At 50.9% G+C, this 21,839-nt stretch overlaps 1 protein-coding gene across 1 annotated transcript; it reads left to right on the top strand.

Moving 5' to 3' along the window:
* The first annotated feature begins 722 nt into the window (after positions 1 to 722).
* On the top strand, positions 723 to 21,253 carry MEX3D (mex-3 RNA binding family member D). The gene is made up of 2 exons (XM_074939151.1): positions 723 to 1,314; positions 19,790 to 21,253. Exons 1-2 carry the CDS (start codon positions 723 to 725, stop codon positions 21,058 to 21,060), a joined length of 1,863 nt encoding a protein of 620 aa, XP_074795252.1. The 3' UTR covers positions 21,061 to 21,253.
* Positions 21,254 to 21,839: the final 586 nt, after the last annotated feature.

Here is a 21,839-nt window from a genome sequence, read left to right as displayed (position 1 = left end):
TCCTTCCCCCTACGTGGTGTCCAGCGAGCTCTCCCTGGCCCTCAAGGAGAGAAGCCCGGGAGTTTCCTTTGTCTCTCTGTTGCTGCCCGCTGACGGCCTTTGCTGCCCTTGCTGGGTGACTCATTAGGTGATTACCTGGCCTAACGGCAGCCTCGGGCGCCTGAAACCCCGGGCCGGGGGTGGGGGGCTGCCGGGAGGAACGGGGGGTACGTCCGTGGCGCGGGGCCGGTCTGGCCGGGGCCGCTCCTAGGGAAGCCGCGCGGGGCCCTCGTCAGAGCGCCCCCGGCTCCGGGGCGACGAGCCCCGCCCGGCCCCGCGCCCGGCTTCCTGCGCGGCCGCGGCCCCGGCCCCGGCCCCGGGGGCGGCCCCGCCGGCGGCGGGCGGCGCTGGTTGGCCGGCGGGCGGGGCGCTCCCTCCCCCGACCACATGGGCCGGGAGGCCGGGCCGGGCTGCCGCGCATGCGCCGGTCTCGCCCCTGGCCCATTGTTGGGCTGGGGCTGACGCGCGGGGCAGGGCGGGGGGCGCTGCTCGCGGCCGCCCCTTGGAGCCCCGCTGCCGCTGCTGGATGCGGGCGGCCGGCCGGCGAGCGGACAAAGGAGGCGGCGGCGGCGGCCAGGGAGAAGCGGGCGGCGGACTCCGAGCGCAGGCGGCGCTGTCCGCCCCGGGAGAAGGGGAGCCGCCCGCCGCTGCCGGCTGCCCGTGCCCCGCCTCGGCGCGCCAGCATGCCCGGCTCCGTCTACCAGCCCGACGGCGGGGAGGCAGCCGGCTGCCCCGCGCCCTGCCTGGGGCTGCTGAGCGCCCCGCCGCCGCCGCCGCCGCCGCCCGGGCAGCCGGCGCACGAGGAGCCGCCGCGGCTGGAGCCCGAGCCGGAGAGAGGCGGGCAGCAGCCCCTGCCCGACCAGGAAGACGCGGCGGCGGCGCTGCGGTTTGCCCTGGACCAGCTCTCCATCTTGGGGTTGGAGGAGGCGGCGGCAGAAGAAAGGGTGACTGAAGAAGGAGGAGTGGAGGAGGAGGAGGAGGTGCTGGAGATTGGGGATGGAGGGCTGGATGACATGGACCACGGCTCGGGGCTGGACAGGGGAGTGGGGATGCTGGGGGGGCTGCCAATGTTGGATCCAGATGTGAGCCCCCCCACCTCCAGCACCACTTCCCCTCCAGATGTGTTCAGCAACTTTCACCCCCACCTGGGCCACCACCACTCCATCTTGGCTGAGCAGATGAGCATCATTGGAAGCAGAAAGAAGAGCGTGAACATGACTGAGTGTGTCCCTGTCCCCAGCTCTGAACATGTAGCGGAGATTGTGGGGAGACAAGGTAAACTCCAGCGGCCTTTTTTCCTTTTGTTTTGCCCATTGTCCGTAGTCTCCTCCCTCGCACCCCCTCAATTCCTCCACTCTATTATAGGCAGCTTTTCAGCTTTGATACCTTCAGGTAACACTCTATCTAAAATGGAGAAAGGAAGAGATGCAAGTCCATGGGTCTGTATAATAAGCCAAAATATCGCTATATATGTCACTAAAAATATTCCCTCTATATGTACTGAGAGACTTTAATAGATCCTATTTATGTAATTAGTGTCTGAATAACTTGTCTTGGGAACCTGAAGACATTGGTAGATTTGGAGAGAAATGGAGACTCCTGTAGCTTAAATACTCCTGGGCCACTGCTCTGTACCACTATCTAGTTAGAAAGGTGTTTGCCTGTCTTTTGGGGGAGACATGGCATGCACAGAAATGTGTGTTCTATGTTTTGGGGTTTTTTTTTTTTCCCCCTTAGACACCTATGCCTGGGTAGTAACCAAAAATCCAGCAATCGGAAAGTATGAGATGCACTGGCCCATCCCAGTTTTTATTTGGGTCAGTTTTAGTCTTTGTTTCTTTGTGCTGGAGTGTGGAGTGGAAGCTTTTTAGAATTAAAACCCTTCAAACTCTTTCTATAGAGACCCTTTTAATTCTATTTTATGAACAAGCCATCTCTCTGTGTGCCATTTTAAAATGACTCCACATTTGTAAATATTTTGCTAGAGTTTGCTGTTGTCTAAACTATATAGGCCTGCTACACACTTTGTATATTACATAGATACACACCCAGAAAGTTCTCATGTTTACTGGACTTCTCAAGTCTGTGGAAATAGACTATAAAGTCTAAATGACTATGAAGTAGATGAAAATACTTCCATTTATTTAATTGATTTCCCCCCTCTCCCATACACCCTCTTAAGGTAATATGTACTATCAGCCTTAATTGATCTTGGTTGGATTCTTAATTTCATCTACTAATTTAAAATATGTTAAACACTTGAGATATGAAGTAGCTGTGGAGGGGCGTAGGGATCCCTGACTGCAAAAAAAATCTGTCACAAAAGGACACAAGGGCACGCCTCAATGGTTGTGATACTTAGCTGGGTGTGTGCCGGGTGGGTTTTGTTTCTTTAAAATAAAAATATATTTTAGTCTTTAAAGTTACTTCTTAAAGAAAAACCCAAAATAAATAAAATGGGCATTTTTAGTATCAAAAATCATTGCTGAGATCTGAGTCTTGCCTGTTTGCAAACTGACCTCCAGTGTATTTGGTCTGAGGTGCAGCCTTTCCTCCCTCATCTTTCTGCCTTGACCCCTGACTGTTGCTTCTCTTTGTAGGTGTGTGGCTCCTGGTGATCATTTCATTTTAATGGATGGGATTTGTGGGGCCCTTGTGCATTTTTCATGGGTGGAAGTGGGATAGTGTGGCAGCCCCATTGTTCTCTTTGTTAGCTAGAGCCATGCTGTGATTAGCATGATGACATCATACTCTCTGCTTCCCATTGGCCTGCTCCCAGAGCTCCAACCCACTTCCAGGCATACACAGTCCCAATTTATACCAACTGCTCATGCTCAGCCTCAACTTTCTGTGGTTCCCTTTCTAGTATTGGAGGCTGTGCTGAGAGCTTGGGAAGCAGCAAAAGGTGGGCGTGATCGCTGTAAGGATGGTACCTAGTTGACTGACTCCTGGGTCAGAGTACAGCAGGATCTCACTGCTTCTTGGCCAAGGCCAAGGGAAGTATCAACTTAATCTCTGATCCAGCCTCTCTTGGGGGATAGATTCAATTATCTAGTAGGTCTTTTCTATCTCTTAACTGTTAGGATCCAAAACCAGAGTCCAGTGCCTGTCAGTAACTCAGATTTACTGTGTCCTTGGGTGACTGAACTATAGAAAAGCCCCAATCCCCAGTCTCATCAACCCTTATTAAGTTAAACGTGTATCTCTCCTTATGTTGCATGCTTCTAGTCCTCCAGGAAATACTTGGTGCAGAGGGAAGCCTGGATGCTTGTCGAACGCTGGGAACTGGTGTGGTTTATGCAAATACGTTGCAAGGGCATTAATAATCAATGTGATTTAGGAGTGGCATGCTGTGACAGAGAGAGCGCCCGGGAATAGCACGTACAAAGGCTGAAACGGGCTGGAAACTTGTTTCATAACACTAACAGACTGTAGTTGCTTCCACTATCCCCACCCATCGGGGTAAATAGTTAAATGCCTTTTAATTTTATATTTTCCTGTTTTTTCCTCTTTCCGTGTTCCCTGTCTCCCCCGTCTCCTGGTTCTTCCAGGTAATTTGAGCCTGATTCATTTCTGCTCTGTGGTCCCTTGGTGTCACCTCTCTTGGCATAAAGAGGTAGTAGAGCTGGCAGATTCAGCTCTTAAAGGATTCCCCCTGCACAAAGGAATTCCTAGAGTGCCATCAGGTTGGTGCTGCCCTGGCTGTGTGACACCCCATGGAGGGGTGTCGGGACATTCCCCGGGGAGAGGGGATGTAGCTATTCTCAACCACCAGAAAAGCCCTTGAGACAACTCGTGCAAATTAGGATTGTTTTGAGGCTGCTCCAACCTGCATCAGAGGTCAAACTGGATCTGACCCAGCCCCAGAATAGGGAAGGCACAAAGGTGACTTCACTTCCTCTTGGTCCTGCATCAAGCTCAGCTTGAGTGCGGAAATGAAATCAAGCCCTTCCCATTCACAGATTGTCTGCTTGAAATTCTTGGTTCTGTGCAGGTCTGTCTTGTACCTTTCCCCAGACATGGGATCTAACTTTCCGCTGTGCTCTCAACACTTTTTCGGAAGTACAGGTAGTGCTCTTGTGGTTTTTGAGGCCCCCTGTGCAAGTATCTCTGAGTGTTTTTTACCCCACCAGAGGGATGAGAGCTATGGTTTTAAATGACTGGGGCTTCTGTGCATACCTGCAGTGTCCTAAGAATCTTTTATGTCTGCCATGAAACTGGTGTGAAATACAAGCTCCAGAATGAATTGGGTACCAAGATCCCTTGATGACTATGGACACGTGAATGTTAATCCTTACAGTATGCTTCTATGTTAAAGTCAAGTCTCCTTAAGTAAGATGTCCCAGCAGATGACTTTTCACCCCAGTGAAGTAGTATTACCAATTAAGAGAAAGTAGCAGAGATCGATTGCCAGTGTTCTTTAGTACAGGTGTTCTCAAACTTTTTCTTTCTGAGGCCCCCCAACAGGCTATAAAAACTCCACGGCCCACCTGTGCCACAACAACTGTCTGTATATAAAAGCCAGGGCCAGTGTTAGGGGGTAGCAAGCAGGGCAATTCGCCGGGTCCCATGCCCCAGGGGGCCCCGCGAAGCTAGTTTGCTCAGGCTTTGGCTTCAGCCCTGGGTTGGGGGCTTGGGGCCCTGGGCTTCAGCCCCATGCATTGCGGCTTCAGCTTTCTGCCCTGGGCCCCAGCAAGTCTAATGCTGGCCCTGCTTGGCGGCCCCCCCTCAGAGGGCCTGAAACCCCTGGTTGAGAACCACTGCTTTAGTTCCTAGTCTGGGCTAAATTACTATAGGTAACTGATATCTTACCTGAGGGTGGAAAACCCGCTCTTTGCCTCAGTTTCCCTGTCTGTAAAATGGGGAATTATTTTGCCCATAGTCACACAGTGAGTCAGTGGCAGAAATGGAAATAGAATTGCTGTCTCCTAACTTCCCAGTCTGGTGAGCTGACCACCAGAAAACATGGCCTTAGTGCTGTTTATGCATCCCCATCTAACAGGTGAGGAAACTAAGACCAAGAAGTTAACTAACTTTTCCAGGGCCTGAAAGATTGTTTCTGAGCCAGGATGAGAATTTAAGTGTTACTGTCTCCTAGATCTGTGCTTGGACCACTAAACCGCACCTCTGTGGCTATAATATATTCCTCCTGTGTTACAATTTCATGTTGTAAAGGTACTACTGTCTTGGCTCCTAAATCAGTTGTAATAAGGAAAATGAGCATGAGGTTTAATGTGGGAAACACTTTGTTCCCAGGGATGTTTACAAGGATGAATTCACCATTGGCCCTTGCAGGTGTAGAGTGCAATGGAAGGGTCATGGGTGAAATCAGTTTGACCTAAGCAACCATTGGACATTTTTATCCACATCACACGCTCACTGTGCAGTCCAGAAAGATTCAGGGAAAAGTCCTGGACTTGGAGTGTTGCAGATCAGGATTGAGATGCGTCAGCAGAGCAGGGGTTGGTGGGAGATCCCAGGGACTGAATAGCAGTGGGGGTGGGGGAAGGGGCTGCACATTTGGATTGAGGTGCATCGGCAGAGCTTTCACACAAGCTTTTTGGAGCAAGGACCATGCCTTCCTGTATGTATGAAGACCACCTAGCCCTTTGTGGGAGTAACTGGAACGCAGATACCAGCCTTTGGCTGTACTGTGTTTAGTTGCCTGGCTTCCGTAAACACCAGACTGAAGTATTACAATAGACTGAATGTGAAAGACTTCAAGAGCCCCGTTCTGTTGGGCAGGTATTTTCCCATCAGAGTGAGTAACTAGCTACTTGTGTCAGTTCTGACCCATGAAATACATTGTTCACTGTGACTCCCCACCCTTCTTCCAAATCTGTTAACCTTATTATTCCCTGGGACTTTCGGAAACCCACCGAGGCTGGCTTGGGCTGTGTAAAGCATCACATCTGCTCTGTCACCGCAACTGGCTCTCATCAGCTGAGCTTAAAAAAAACACCGAGGTGTTCAGCAAAATGAGACCAAGCAACAACACACACACCCCCCCCCAGGGCAAGAGGCTGCTGAAGCGTTTTTGGTGAAGGTGCCCAGCGGCTGTGCCTGAGAGTGGGGAGCGTAGGCCCCTTCCCCTCTCCTCCGCATCCTTACTGCTTGGGATGTCACACGTCAATACCAAACGGCAGCTCAGCCCAGTGGGATTATGTTGTCATGCAAACCCGTTCATGATTCTGGCCATGGGTGGGGCCGGCTCTAAGGAGCGCTGTAGGGATTAATTGCAGCAATATGGTCTTCTTTCGAACCACCAAAAACCATAGCACTACTAATGAAATCACTGCTGCATCGGGGTGGGGTTACTGGAGCAGAGGAATTGATGGAGGTTACTGGTAGAAAAGGGTGAAATACGGCTGCTGTTTGACCTCACTCCAGGAGTCCCAGTAGTTCGAACACTGAGAACATGCTGTAAAGCCATGAGTCCCAACTTCACATGGGTAATGATGTACTGCTCTCACCCAGGCCCGCTAATGATCTTTCTTTTGTTTTACTCCTCTCTCTCCTTTCTGAGCCCTAATCTAGCTCTTCTCTCTGCCTTCACGCCCAGCATGTCAGATAAAAGGAGCATTTTATCATATTCTTTTATGTCAGCCTGAAATGCCCTTCCCAAATGTGTCTTCCCTTGGTCTGAGCTCAGGGCCAGAAAACCCTGTGCTATTACAGAGATCTCCACTCACTGCATTTTCTGGGTGCTAATCTTGGCTGACACTGCACTGCAACACCCCCCCCACCCTACCCCCGTAGCAAGTCTCAGAAGCCAGGTCAACTGACTTGGGCTTGTGCTACAGGGCTAGAAATAGCAGTCCAGATGTTCCTGCATGGGTTCCGAAACCTGGCAAGGATGGTGGGTCTCGGCGCCCCAGCAGAAATGTTTACGCTGCTGTTTTTAGCTCCCATAGAGTGACCCTGAGTCAGCTGACCCAGGCTCTGAGGGTCTGTCTACACAGCAAAGAAAAACCTGTGGCTGGCCCATGCCAGCCGACTCCCACTTGCAGGGCTTGGGCTGTGGGGCTGTTTCATTGCTGTGTGGACTTCCTGGCTTGAGCTGGATCCCAGGCCCTGGGACCCTGCCACTTCACAGGGACCTAGAGCCCGGGCTCCAGCCCAAGCCCAGATGTCTGCACAAGAGTGAAACAGCCCCGAGTCGGCTGGCCCAGGCCAGCCCTGGGTGTCTAGTAGCTGTGGGGACATACCACAGGCTTTTTCTGCAGTGTAGATGTATCCTGACTTTCTCCGCTGCGGCCTTAAGCAAGTGGCTCGGTCTCCCCGCCTCAGCTTGCCCACCGTCTGGAGAAAGCACAGAGGTACAGTGCATGCCTGCCTTTCCCAGGGGTGGTGTCAGGATGAACCCATTACCATTCGCAGGGTGCTTTGGAGCTGAAGAGGGCAATAGAAGTGCTAAGCGTGGTCGTTCTCCTCCACTTCCTCTAGCCCCAGCCCTGGCGCCTCTTGGGCCAGCGTTGTTCTGTTCCACAAGGGATTGCAAGCTCTGTAATGCTGACGGTGGCGTGAGACCTTGGATCAGGGAAAGGAGGTGGGGACGTGCGTAGCAACTAAGCTTGAGCAGCCTCTTTCACCAAAGAGAGAGCCCCTGTCCCAGGGGGCTAGTTGAGATGTGCTGGCCAGGGTGTTGCTAGAAGTTCTCAAGGGGCTGTTCCAGCCGCTAGTGCTGGAAACGTCTCTCGTTAGTAAGCCCTGCCCATTCTCAGACTTGCCTTTGTGCTGCTTGGGACGGCAGCACTGCAGGCTGGTCTGTGGTTGGCTCTCGGGCTGTGCTGGAGGGTAACTGCTGCATGCCAGCCCCTGCCCGATGGATGCTAAAGTGGAGTCAGCTGGCTTCGTACAGAGTCTTATGGGACAGGAGCTACTGATGTGTGCTGAAGTGAAAGGAGGGGTAAGGTAGCGGAGACGGGCTTGGCCAGACCAAAGGCAGGAACAGAGAGACCCAGCTTTAAATGAATTCAGCAGCAGTATCACAGACCAAGGCAGAAAGGACCAGACCGGATCTATTTCCCCTCCCTGCAGTTCAGCTAACTTCCTGGTCCTGTGCTCTGTCCTGGGGGAGGCTGGGTCGGGAGCAGCCAGTAGCATGGGGGTGATGTGCTTTTTTTTGTCCCACAGCCCAGCTCTGGCTTGCATTTGGGATGGGGTGGTGTGTGCTGCTGGTGAAGACAGAGCTCAGGCCGCCTGAATCCAAACAGTTCTTGCCTGTGTGACAGCACATATCCTGGATAGTGGGGGGTGATAAGCCCTGCAGTGTGAATAAGTCAGTTACTTTCCTCAAGTCCAAGCCTGAGCCAAGAGCAGTAAACCCAGTGTGTGAATGCGGACTCTATGCTTACAGTGCAAAGGGGACTCTGATTTGGAGCAGTCCTGCAGCTGTGGCCCTGCTGTGCTAGCGAGGAATGTCGGGGAGGTAATATTTTCTACCCCGGTGGCACTTTGAAGTGAGAGACTCTTAATCCCCCTCTGGTTTCTCACGAACATCACCGCTGGTCAGTTTAGAGAGGCGACGGGCTCCAGCTGCTGCCCCACCCCTGGCATTGGTGAAGTACTCCCCACTGAGAAGGAGCCCCAAGCATGTCATGTGTCCTGCATCTCGTGGTGCTTTGTATAGCCTTGGTGACCTGGCCAGATTCCAGCTTGGGTAACTGCATTCTGCCTCTGCCGTGTTTCCACTGTTCCTCACTTCCTGTCCTAAATGGATGGTAACTTCTTAACAGCGCACTACAACGCTGCGCCATTTCCACCCCAGAGGTGGGTGCAGTTCATAAGTGGCTTCTGTGATTCTTGTGTGTGGTTCTGTACATTAGCGTCATCCTCTAAAGTGCGTCGTGATCCTTCAGGGATGAAAGGCAGAGTGTCAGCGTAAGATGATTATCACGATATATGTGCCTGCTATTGAAACGTAGCCATTCTGCCCCCGCAGCACCACCGGAGGGGACGCGGAGAGAGCAGCATGCCCATTTAAAATTACACGGAGGAATTTGGCCAAACTGCTGAGTATAAATGTCAGCAGGTGGCTGGGGCTTAGAAGGGAGGATTTCAAGAGGACCATCCCATTTCAACCAGTCTATTGAGTCCCCTTTGCTGGGTGGAGATGTGGGTGGGGGGCCAAGCTTGGATGCTTGAGGTTTGAATACAGCTAGAGCCACCTTCCCCCGTCGTCCTCCCACCCCCCTGCACTGAGAAAAGCATCCGGATCCAGGACAGCACGTGCTTGATATTCAGTGGGACTAGAGCATGTGCTTAAAGTTAAGCACCTGTTTACATGCTGTCCGGATCGAGGCTTAAGTCAGAACTGAATATTTTCTATTAGGACCCTGAAGTGAAACGTAACCTATTGCAGTCGGAGATGAGAGAACCTCTCGGTGTGTTTGTCAACCAAGTGGGAGTGAATGGATGAGTTACAAACTGGAATGTCTCTGCGAACGGTTCCCCCGGGGGCTGAGCGAGATTAGCTTTTGTCTGGAATAGAAACGCGGATATAACTTTGTTGTTAGACTTGTAGCAAAGTTTGTGCCCTTCTCCTCCTCTCCCCCCACGGAATGATTGACCCCAACAAGCAGCACAGCCTTGTTCTGTGTTAATTCTGTACCGCAACGCAGCTCATCTGACCGAGCTCTCCGAGGCAGGGAGTGGCTTTTGTTCTGTTTGTACAGCGCCTTGCACAACGGGATCCTGGGCCGGGACTAGGGCTCTTAGGTGACATGCAAATACAAATAGTAAACACTAAGTGTAGTGACACCGCCACCTTTGGGAACGTTACTGGCCCCTCTACAGCTCTGATTGGCAGCTCTCCTTCTCCCTGTTTGGCCATTCAGCCATGTGGTCACCCTTTGGATCAGGGCTGTAGATACCACTCCCGCCCCAGTGGTTTTTCCAGACAGTACCGCTCCCCTCTGTCGTAGCTCTCTGGGGCTGTCCTGCCCATCTGCATCCCTTCCTGCCCTGCCTGAGTGCGCTGCTTTCCAGCCCTTGCCCTCTTCACACCTCTGCTGTCCTGTTCCATCCTTCGTGAACAAAGACCCCTTCCAGATACTGGTGCTCTCCCTGACATCCCAGCTGCCCAGGGCAGTGCAAGCTGCTACCTAGTAAGTGTCCCTGCATAGGAGACGGCATCCTTTCTGTACCGGGTCGGGATTCCTGAGCGTGGCTGCCCTCTACAGAACCGTGGCCTGCACCATTTCCCATTCCCCAGTGCTCTGTGCGTATACTGCAGTGTCGGTGCAATCCCCAGGGTGGCTTGGTTTCTGGCTGTTACTTAAATACACGTGTGTACAGGTTTTTGTTGTCTATTTTTTTTTTAGGTTGGATCTGGCCTTGCAACTTGTAAAATTACAAGCCGCTCAGTCTGTCTGTTCAGGCCAGCCATTCACCTCTTGGTGTGGCAGGCACCTTAGCAACTGATCCCCTGCACTGTGGGAGCTCCCTCTGAAACTCTTCTCTGGCCATTTACTAAGGGCCTGATTCAGCACAGCACTGAAGCACGTTCTTAAGCTCCATTGGAATCTAAGGCCTGGGCTGTACACAGATTTTATACGGATGTAATGGTGTCAGTTCGGAGTGTGGTTTATTTTGCCGGTGTAATTAAACTGGTAATGGCCTGTGTGGCTGCAGTCTCCCGTACAGGAATAAGCTGTACTGGTATAGCTTTGATACCAGTAGGCCTGCAGCCACGGTAAGGGGCTGTACCACTTTAACTGCACCGGTCTAGTTTAAGCACTACGCAAGATACTCGCTTCTAGCAACACGCTCCCTTTTGCTGTGTTGCTCCTAAGCAGCCGTTGCTGTTACAGGCAGTTTCGTCTGACCAAAGGCAGCCTGCTTTTTCTGATGCGTAAAATAGCTCCAGGACTTGCTAACAATCTGTAATTGCAACAGTGCAATGTGTGTTTATTACTATTGCTACAGTGTTACATTAGTGTACATACCGTGCATTTTTAACCTGTGCTCTGTTCGGCATTTGTAGCCGACTCGCATCTTGTAGCAATAAAGTGGTATTCGTTGCGTTAATGTTATAAAAAATATCAAGTTTTATTTTTATGTTTTGAGAACAATCAAACATCAACCATGATAACAAACACAGCCTCTTTGCTTTCACTTGTAAACACTTTTTATTCTCGCACTTAACTTTAACACTTTGTATGCACTGTAAGTCACCCTGGATATGGGCATCTGCTAAGCAAATAAATAATACTGTAATAACCTAAATTAAACTATTATTCCATGTCAAAATGCATTCTGTTTATACAGTATCCACTTGTAAATGAATTATGAATGGATAAACTCATTTCAGGTGAAAGAACTCTATTAATTTGTTTGCTTCTTCTCCGTCACAATTTTGATTTGAAGATGGAATTCAATGTCCTGAAGAGACCTGCAGACCCTGTCACGTAGTCCCCCTAGCTGCGAAAAGTGCCAAAGTTTGTTCAAAACCTTCAACAGCTTAGAGTTGGGGGGGATGGAACTCCATCAAAATCATCCTCACTCTCTTGATTATGATACGTTTCATGAACACAAGCTCGTTTCTCTGGCCTTGCTGCAGCTCAGTAATTCCTCCTCGGGCAGCTCTCCGACCGTGAGCAGTTCCTCAGCCACAGCAGCTACTACGTCCTCTTTTTCCATGTTGACTGGAAGTGGGACATTGTTCAGAGGGTCGACAAACTCTTCATCATCCTCATCTCGCCCACCTTCCTCTAGCACAACAAATCTGCCTTTCCTGAAACAGTTGGAAATTGTCAGCTTTACATCTTGTCATGCCTCAGCAACAGGATGAGCCAACGAGTTGAAGAAGGGAACGTGAAGGACCAACAAATACTGCTCCATTACCACTGTAACCAGGATCCGGATTATCCCGATTTGGTCTGCTGTTTGTGGCCTTGGTTTCCAGGGTGTGCACACGGTGCATGACGAGAACGTAGCAGCATCGACCCTGTATGTTCTAGGGGTATCTCCCTCATCTCCCATGGCAGAGGTCCTGGGTTCAATCCTGGGTATTCCTGGTTGTCAGACTCCTTTAATAGGGAGGAAGGATGGTCCTGTAGTCAAGGCACTGGTCTGGGACCCAGGAGACCTGGGTTCAATTCCCTTCTTTTCCACAGAGACTGTGTGACTTGAGCAAGTCATTTAGTCCCTCCCCACCTCAGCATGGGATCTGTAAAAGGGGGTGATAGTGGTAACCTTGGACTGTGCTACACAGATGATCATCATGGTCCCTTCTGGCCTTAAAATGAATCTGTGGGTGCTTGCGCGTCAGCAGACCAGGCCCCAACCCCGTAACCTCTATGGCACTAATGAGTAGCCTTTCCCTAGCTCGTATTGAATTGCCCTGGGGATTAGATGCCTCCCACATGCAGCAACGGTGTCATCCAGTGGCCACTAGAATTATTCAGAGAAGGGTATTTCCTGGTATTTCTTAAGGCATTAACTAGAGATCGATCTGGGTGGTGCTTGACTTGTGAAGCGGCTGTGTCCCTTTGGGATTTACCCTGGTGGTGATGGAAGGCTCAGGTACACTGTACCTGTTCAAAGAGAGTGGGTTTTCCTACCGATCTCAGCATGAAATCTCTCATGGTGAGACCTTCTGCCTTAGCCAGAGGAGCAGAGTTTGGTTTTATTTTGGAGCAGTTGTATGAACTCTCCCCTCCGTTTTGCACCCAAAGGAAGCCCGGCAACAGCATCTGTTTCAATAGCCTCACAATACAAGCACCTCATTGGTGCAATGTGTGTGCTGGAGGCTAGCGTAATAAGAAGTGAAGAATGGCCCTGTTCCTGGGCCAGAATAATAGGCAGCCCTTTGATGCCAGGCCACAAAGCATTACTGGGAGCATGGCCAGCACATGTGCAAATACAGCAGCCCTCTTGCACCAGTGGCTGCCATTTTGGACTTTGGACCTCACTGAACCTTTCAGAAGCCCCTGGTTATTTTAATGATCCCAAGAAACATGAGAGATGTTTTTAAGGGAAACACTTCAAATCCCAGATGTGAGAATCATGCACTGAACTTCGAGCCCCACTGCAGATCCACCAGGCTCCCTTCCTTTACAGTACCAGCTTTAACCCTGCATTGATTGTGAGCCTGATTCTTCCCTGCTGTCACATTTGCTTTGCACAGGTGTAAGTAAAGCACTGCCAGATCCCAGTGGCAGTATTTTACACACACTTTGCACAGGCGTAAGCGACTGCACGAGATGTCCGGTGAAGAACCAGCCCTATATCTCATAGGAGAGGAATGCCCAGTCAGTGTGTTATATATAAAATACACACTGTTAAAATAACATTGCCAGCCTTACTGACAGGTGCACTATCCTGTTCACAACAGGCTTTGTGTATGGAAAGCAGGCAGCATAAAGGATGAAAAGTAAATCATAGAATCATAGAAGATTAGGGTTGGAGGAGACCTCAGCAGGTCATCTAGTCCAATCCCCTGCTCAAAGCAGGACCAATACCAGCTAAATCAAATGTTGCTGATCAAAGACCTTGGGCCTGATTTGAAACCCTCATGGCTTCAGTTGGCTTTGGCAGGAGCTGAGGGTGTTCACCGCCTCTGCAAACCAGGTTGTTCGGTGCCTCACAGATGAGAAGAGAACAGAGCAGCGGGTGACTACCGCCTGCCTTCCCTTGTGCCGTTCAGCTGATAGCTCCTGCCAGGAGACTCCAGAACCCTGATCTCTGCTGAATGAAGTGATTCAGTTGTTTTGGTCCAGATTCACCCCGGTGTAGCTTCAGTGGTGTAACAGCCGGGATGCATCTCCCCTTTAACATTTTGGATCAGCTTCGTACTAAAGGGTGCAGTGAGACCGTTAATGGTTTTGGATTTGAAAAGTTCTTACTGAAATTCCTGGCCCAAAGCTCTGTGTGCCCTTTGAACTCTGCGCTCTCCTCTTTCTAGGGGATTGAGTCCCAGAACTTTCCTCTTTTTTGCTACTGCATTTCATTTACTGGCAATCTGTTTGAGTTGCATCCTTTCCCTGATGGAGGCAGAGAAAGGGAAATGCGTGGAGAGAGAACCCTGGCAAGATCATTAGCGTAATGAGACTTGAAGGTGGGTAGGAAACTTCCTTCAATGTAACAGTGTGGCCAGCAACATGTCAGCCTAGAAGTGTAGATGCATTTTTATCAATGAGATGGATGCATTGAGGCAGAGCTACTGTACAGATGCACCAGCAATCTTGACGTGGTAGGCTCATTTCCATGTTAATACATAGCTGTCTCACAACAGTGCTGAGAACTGACTCCTAGGAGCAAAGCAAACAGCATGTGTTTGTAGTTCTTCTCTGTGGCCGGCGAGAAAGGCAGAAGGTTCCTTGTTTCATTGCAGGCTTTGTGCCAGGCTCCCCCGCCTCTCTCCTTGAGCGGGTTACTATACACTGTGAGATTCCAATGAGCACGTTACTCAAGAATGCCAGAGATGTGAGTCTTCCTCCAAACCCAGGAGTAACAAAAGCCCGAGGATACTCAGCCCTGAGTTAGCACTCTGCCAGCTGTGCCTCTTGAAGGCAGCATGATCGAGTGGTCCCAAAATGGGACAGGGAGTCAGGCAACCTGAGTTCTGTTCCTAACTCTGCCACTTATTTGCTGTGTGACTTTGGGCAAAGTCCCTTAACCTGTCTGCTCCTTTCTTTCCCCGTAATAAACGGAGGAGAGTTTGTTGGTGGCAACTGCTTTGAGATCTTCCAGTTAAAGAAGCTGCTTGTAGGCCTGATGGTTCACCTCCGTGGCCAGAGTGTTACCCTCATCTCACAGAGGCAGGAACTGGGACCCACAGCAGGAAATGGCTGGCCGCAGGGGAGACAGCTCATGAGTGACACAGCCAGGCAGGTAATTCAGGAGTCCCAGACCCACTTAAGCAGACTAAACCGGGCCGCACTGACCAACCCATAAATATACTCACCCAGCAGGCTACTAAATGAGTCGCGTCCTTGCAGCCCCTAGCCACAGATATACCCACCCATCCCTAAATTAGTCCCAAAAAAAACCCCACCAACAAAAGAGACAAATATTTTTCAATTGACATTCATCTTCCTTTGTGCTCTGACCACGGCGTGGCGCTTCATGATTCTTATGGTGCCTCCCGAAGGCTGGCAGACAGAGTCCAGTGGGCTGCGAGAGGGGATGAACTCAGGTGTGTCCTCCAGTCTGAGCCCAGAAACGCAGCCCTGTGGCCATTCTGGCCGATCACACCTGGCGTGCCGTGTGTGTGAGAGAGAGATCCCCTCGAAACGACGCTAACAGGGCCCCCGTGCAATTAATCTTCACTCCTTTTATCGGGGAATATCATCGGCCAGTCGGCTCCCCTGACTGAGCAGCTTCCGTAAGTAAAATCCAGCCGCATCTGTTGGTTAGGTTTTCTTTCTCCTCACTCCCTTCTGCTCCCCCTCCCCCCCCACCCCAAAAAAATTCACATCTGGGTGGGTGGGGAAAACCCTGACATGCCAAGCGTCAGCCCCCTGCTGTGTGCAGCAGCTGACATACCAAGCCCTCCGAATCGCGCTGGAGGGGGATGTGAGGAGGAAAGAGCCTGGCATAGCCATAACTCGCAGGCAGTCAGCTGCATCTAATCCTGAACTTGTGCTGAAACCAGTGTTAACTCTGCTGTAATGTGGGGATCTGTTATAGGTCACGCTAAGCAGACTTAGCCACAGGCCAGGGCTGGAACGAGACCGAGAGACCACAGGGTCTGTCTGAGTCCAGCAGACTCAATACAGAATCCCCTTTACATTCTGTGCAGCAAAATTCAGTTGTTCTCTGAACACTACAAGTTGCTGGGTGCTTTAATACAGTCAAGATCTTAGGCCACAATCCTTTCAAAGGCTCCATCTGCCTGTAGAATTACCGCCACGTGGAATCCCATGGTCATCTCTGGGTCTCCATGTGGGAGTAACTGTAGTTTAGCTCTTCTCCTAATGGAGGAGGCCCAGGAGAGTGGCATACATCTCTTTCCTTACTCACCCTGGCAAGCTTAAGAAATATCCGCACTGCGGCTAGTACCACAGAGTCTTGACTGAGGCCTTGTCTACACTGAAAAATTAGCCCCAATGGAAACTCTCTTGATTTAGTTCTCCTGATGCAAACCCCGAACGTAGGCACATTGCACCAACACCAAGTAGGGGTTGCTCTCTCTGCTGAAGCACCATTGGTGTAACACCAGCATATGCCCCTTTGTGCCAGCTCAGCCCTGCGTATGTCAGAAAGGTTGCATCAGTGTAACTGCATCAGTGTGGTCACACCAGTCTGAATATCCTTCATGCGGACAGGCCTAGAATGAAGCTTTATACAGAGTTGTGCCAGAGGAGCGTAGTGATACCACGCTCATCACCGAAGTATCTGAGCGCCTTCCAGTTGTGCATTAAGCAACATGACCATACACGTCACGTGTTCTTTCTCGCCTCCTCTCCCCAGGAGGAAAAGCATGTGCAGGATTGTGTCTTGTTCTGGTAGAATTTTTTTTTTTTTTTTTAAATATACATGTTGCTCTCTGTTGACGTTAGAGAAGCCAGGTCAAAGAAATGCACCCGGCACTGGGAGCGGAAGGTTTGTGACGGTCCTTCGTTCCTGGGGAAGTTCATTCCACAATCTCGGACCAGTCCCCGAGAAAGTTCTGTTCCCCCACACAGATAAGCTGATGTCAGAGAGTCCCATAGGACCAGAGAAATACAGTTGTCAGCTACAACGAGCAAAGCTGTTGACCACAGTTGTCATCCTGGAGTTTGTCATGATGTAGGCTTTGGGAAAGCATAGCAGCCACCCAATATGACCTTCTTGATTGGCCGTTGATGGGCTTCTCAGTCTAGGTTCTGTGCATGATCTCCACAGCTGTGGAGTCTTCTCGGGGCTTTTCAAAACTACTCCCCCACTCCTTTCTCATCCTCCATTGACGACATCTGGTCCCCAAGCTCCTTTCCAAGCTCAGAACAACTGGTTGGGTCCCGGGCTTTAGTGATACCTTGATGCTCCTGTTTCAAATGTAACTCATTTCCCTTGTTGGCTTCTTCAGAGTTGAATGTATTTAACCACTGTGAGAGAGCTCCTGTTTGATAGGTTGAGCCCCAGTCAGTCACATAAATGACTAGGAGACCCCTTTGTGAATGACTGGCTGAATTTTGCTAGTGATGAATGAATGTGATCAAAAAGCAAGGATTTAGCATCTAAAAATGCACTCTGCTCACTCATTTTGACAATTTTCAGTTTTAATTTTCTGTGACAGTTAATGCCCTTGTCAGTGTGCAATGGTATACTTCCTAAATGCAGCCACGACCTGACTACAGCTCTTTGTGGGGATGTGGTGAAAGGAGACCAATTTCATATGCAGATTACTACGGTTCTACAAAACCTAAACCTTGGACCTGGCCCAGTGGTTAGGGCTCTAGCCTGGACCGTGGGAGAGCTACGTTCATGCCCCTGCTCCTCCACAGACTGTCTGTATGATCTTGGGCATGTCAATGTCTCTCTGTGCCTCAGTTTCCCACCTGTACAATGGGTATAATAGCACTGCCGTGCCGCACATGGGTTCTGTGAGGACAAATACCTTGAAGAATGTGAGAAGCCCTGTCACTACAGTGATGTAGGGGACATATGCCTTAGATAGGTTGGTAACCTGCCTGACAAGGTCCTTCTAACGTATCTCATGGTGTTATCAGTATTTACTGGTGACTCTCTTGGACTGTCTTTTTGTTCTGTGTTTGTACAGTGCCTGGCATGATGGGCTTCTGGTCCATGACTGGGGCTGCTAGATGCTGCTGCAGTACAGTTGATTAATCATGTTTTGGGTTAAACCAAAGCTTGGGAAGGCACAGAGGATGTGGGCTACTCTGCCTTGGTGATTGGGAACGAAGGGCAGGAAATCAGCCTGGTCTCTAGATTTAGAATGTGTCACTTGTGTGAATTTTGTTACAAAAAGTTATTAAAGTGCAGGTGGAGCGAACACAAATAGGGCATAGTGGGACTGTAGCTACCGGAAATGTATCTCCAGAGCGGGTTCTGATCGGCGTTAAGGAGTTACTGGTTGTATTCCAGTAGCCTCTGGAGGCCCCAGCTGAGATCAAGGCCCAGTTGTGCTAGGCACTCTACACACACACAGTGAGAGACGCTCCTTGCCATGAAGAGCTCATGGTATACATAGACAAGATAGACAACAGGTGAGAGGGAAAACAGAGGCACGGAGCGGGGAAGTGACTTATCCAAGGTCGCTTAGCAGGTTGGTGGCAGAGTTGGGAGTAACACCCAGGTCTTCTGAGTCCTAGGACAATGCCCCATCCACTAGACCAGTGGCTCTCGGCCTTTCCAGATGACTTTACCCCTTTCAGGAGTCTGATTTGTCTTGTGTACCCCCAAGTTTCACCGCACTTAAACACAACTTGCTTACAAAATCGGATCTAAACATAAAAGTGCCACAGTGCACTATTACTGAAGAATTGTTTCCTTTCTCCTTTTTACCATATAATTATAAAATAAATCAACTGGAATATAAATGTTGTACTTACATTTCAGTGTGTAGTATAGAGAGCAGTAGAAATAAGCCATTGTCTGTATAGTTTTATTTTGTACTGACCTCACAAGTGCTTTTTATGTTGCCTGTTGTAAAACTAGGCAAATCTCTAGATGAGTTGATGTACCCCTGGAAGAGCTCTGTGAACCCCCAAGGGGTACATGTACCCCTGATTGAGGACCACTGGTCTAGACCACTCTGCCTGGTCCAGAGACCTTCGAGCCAGAGCTGCATATATAGGCCCTTAGCTCAGCCCCTAACTAACAGACCCCCCTCCTCTGGGACTCCTAGTGGACACACTCCCTGTCCTCCATTTTGAATTCTTCCTCCAGGCAGAAACGAGTGAATTTTTTAGACCAAAAGCAAAGGAAGAAGGGAAGAAATTCTCTGCGTGTGCGCGCGCGGACAGGGGGTCTCAATGGGGCCATGACAAGAGGCGAACAGTAATACACATGCTAATAAGGCGAACTGAAGAAATAAAAGATGGACATGGCAGATGGGGGGGCATGAGAGGGGGTTCTGCTTCTGTTCAGCCTGCCTGGTCTCTGTTTAGACACACACACACCCCCATCCCCATCCTGGGGGGAGACCTCCGGCTCCAAATAAAGGAAGCACTGGGATGTAAAAAAAACCAGAAGGGTCATTTCTCTGCACCTTCTCGAACCTGCCCCTGAGATAAAAGTAACTTCTGTGCCTGCTTCCTCGGCCACTTCCTTCCAATCCATCTCCCAAGGGGGAAGGCCACCACCTAGGGCTGCTGTAACTGTTCACTTGGGCACGTGTGTCTGTCTCAGTCCCCTTGACCTTGTCCCCACCTCTCTGCCCAGGGTGCACACATACTCCCCTTTTTCCTCTGGGTTCACCTGTTGCCTCACTCCTTGATAAGGAGCAATCTGGGGCACGGACCGTCTATGTCGTGTTTGCATGATGGGGCCCTGATCCCTGGTTGGGATCCTGAGGTCCTGCCCCAGTAAACATGACGATGAGGGGTCAGCAAGCCTGTGTGTTTCATGCTAGCGCATACCATTCACCAGAACTCAGGAGTAACTTCCTGGCTGTGAAGCGTGAGGCCTCTCCTCTCAGAAGGTTTCCCTGTTGTAGGTGTGAATTCAGTGGAAACAATTGCATTGCCTCAGGTCTGCTGGCTTCCCGGCCCTCCTTATAACACGAGCAGCAGGGTGCGCTTGGTTCCCGGCTTCAACCTGGGACTGAATGTGTCGCTTTTCTATCTCCTTTTCATTCTAGGCTGTAAGATCAAAGCCCTGCGTGCTAAAACCAACACCTACATCAAGACGCCAGTCAGAGGAGAGGAGCCCATCTTCATCGTGACTGGGAGGAAAGAGGATGTGGAAATGGCCAAGAGGGAGATCCTCTCGGCTGCTGAACACTTCTCCATGATCCGAGCAACTCGCAACAAGGTCAACGGCCTGACGGGAACCGTGCAGGGTCCCCCCAACCTGCCAGGGCAGACTACCATCCAGGTGAGAGTCCCCTACCGTGTGGTGGGCCTGGTGGTGGGGCCCAAGGGGGCCACCATCAAGAGGATCCAGCAACAGACGCACACGTACATTGTCACGCCGAGCCGAGACAAAGAGCCCGTCTTTGAGGTGACGGGGATGCCCGAGAACGTGGACCGGGCCCGGGAGGAGATTGAAGCCCACATCACCATGAGGACGGGCTCCTTCATCGACATCAACGCAGACAACGACTTCCACTCCAACGGCACTGACGTCTGCCTCGACCTGCTGGGCAGCACGGCCAGCCTGTGGGCCAAAGCCCCCAACCCTGCCCGCAGGCCCTCGGCCGGCCTTCGCAACGACAGCCTGAGCTCCCTGGGCAGCACCTCCACCGAGTCCTACTACAGCGGCCGGGTGGCCGATGCCAGCCCCACCAGCCCGTACAGCACCAGCAGCGGCTTCAACTTCAGCGAGCCCCAGGCGCCACCGCTCAGCTCCGAAGACTCTGACTTCGGCTTCGATTTCCTGGCCCTGGACCTCACCACGCCCACCACCATCTGGTCTCCCTTTGAGCGCTCCAACCCCCTGCAGGCCTTCAGCAGCTGCTCCTCCATCAACGGCTCGCAGAGACGTAACAGCAGCATCAGCGGGACAGCCACGCCCCGGCACTCCCCGACGCTCCCAGAGAGCAGTGTTGCCCTGGACCACCCCCTAGCCCGCCGCATCCAGAGCGACCCGGTCAGCACCTTGTCCTGGCTGCCCACCCAGGGCTCGCTCTCCTCCTTCTCCAACAGCACAGGCTACTCCTCCTCCTCTTCCCTGCCGGGCAGCATCTCCGGCACCTCAGGCTCCCCCACAGATTCCAGCAGCTCTGACGGGCACCGGAAGAGCTCCCGGGAGTGCATGGTGTGTTTCGAAAGCGAGGTCATTGCTGCCCTGGTGCCCTGCGGCCACAACCTCTTCTGCATGGAGTGCGCCATCCGCATCTGCGGCAAAGCCGAGCCGGAGTGCCCTGCCTGCCACACCCCAGCCACTCAAGCCATCCACATCTTCTCCTAGCTGTCCATCCGGAGTCCGATCGGATGGGCCGCCACCCCCCACCCCTACCCCTCTCCCTACAACACAGCTTTTTAAGAACTTTTAACTGTTTAAATCAACGTTTTTATTTAAGGGATCGGATTGGGACTGCGGGTGGGGAGGGTGAAAGACGATGTTTCTTGCTGGGTAGAAAGCTGGAGAGGAAGATCATGGGGGGGGAGGGGGGAAGAAGGGACGAGGAAAATGACAGGAGAGAGGGGTGTGAAATAGCAGAAGGGAGAAAAAAAAATCAAATGTTTACAGAATAGCTTTAACTCTGAACCCAGGTGTGGAAGCTGGGGAGGAGAACGAGCAGCTGTTCTTCAACAGTTCTTTCCAAATAACAGTATTCAGTTTGCAAAGTGAAATAAACAGAAAGAAAAGGTCCGGTTGCACTTTTTATTTAGGACACACAAGGGTTGTCTTTATTTTTTTAAAAGCATTTTATTATTATTATTATTATTATTATTAATGTTTTGGGTTTTTGTATGTAGTTATTTTTTTGGACGGTTCTCTAAATATATCTCTATTTTTTTTTTTTTGGTAACACCGTTTTATCTTCTATTTTGCCAGTGTGAAAGCTGCCCACGGTGCATTGAAAAGGACAGGTGTCCTGGCTGGGACGGGCGGGGGGGTGTGGAACAGTTGGGGGCACAGTTAAGCATGTCATGTCGCCAAAAAAAATGATTTCGATCGCCGTTTTGTTTAGTTTTATTTTTTTATTTTTTACCTCTTATGTATATGTAGGGAATTTATAGGAA

Source organism: Natator depressus, chromosome 25 (assembly GCF_965152275.1).
Source record: "Natator depressus isolate rNatDep1 chromosome 25, rNatDep2.hap1, whole genome shotgun sequence".
NCBI classification, from domain to species: Eukaryota; Metazoa; Chordata; order Testudines; family Cheloniidae; genus Natator; species Natator depressus.
The sequence above is the reverse complement of the archived record's forward strand: the minus strand, read 5'-3'. Positions and strand labels throughout refer to the sequence as shown.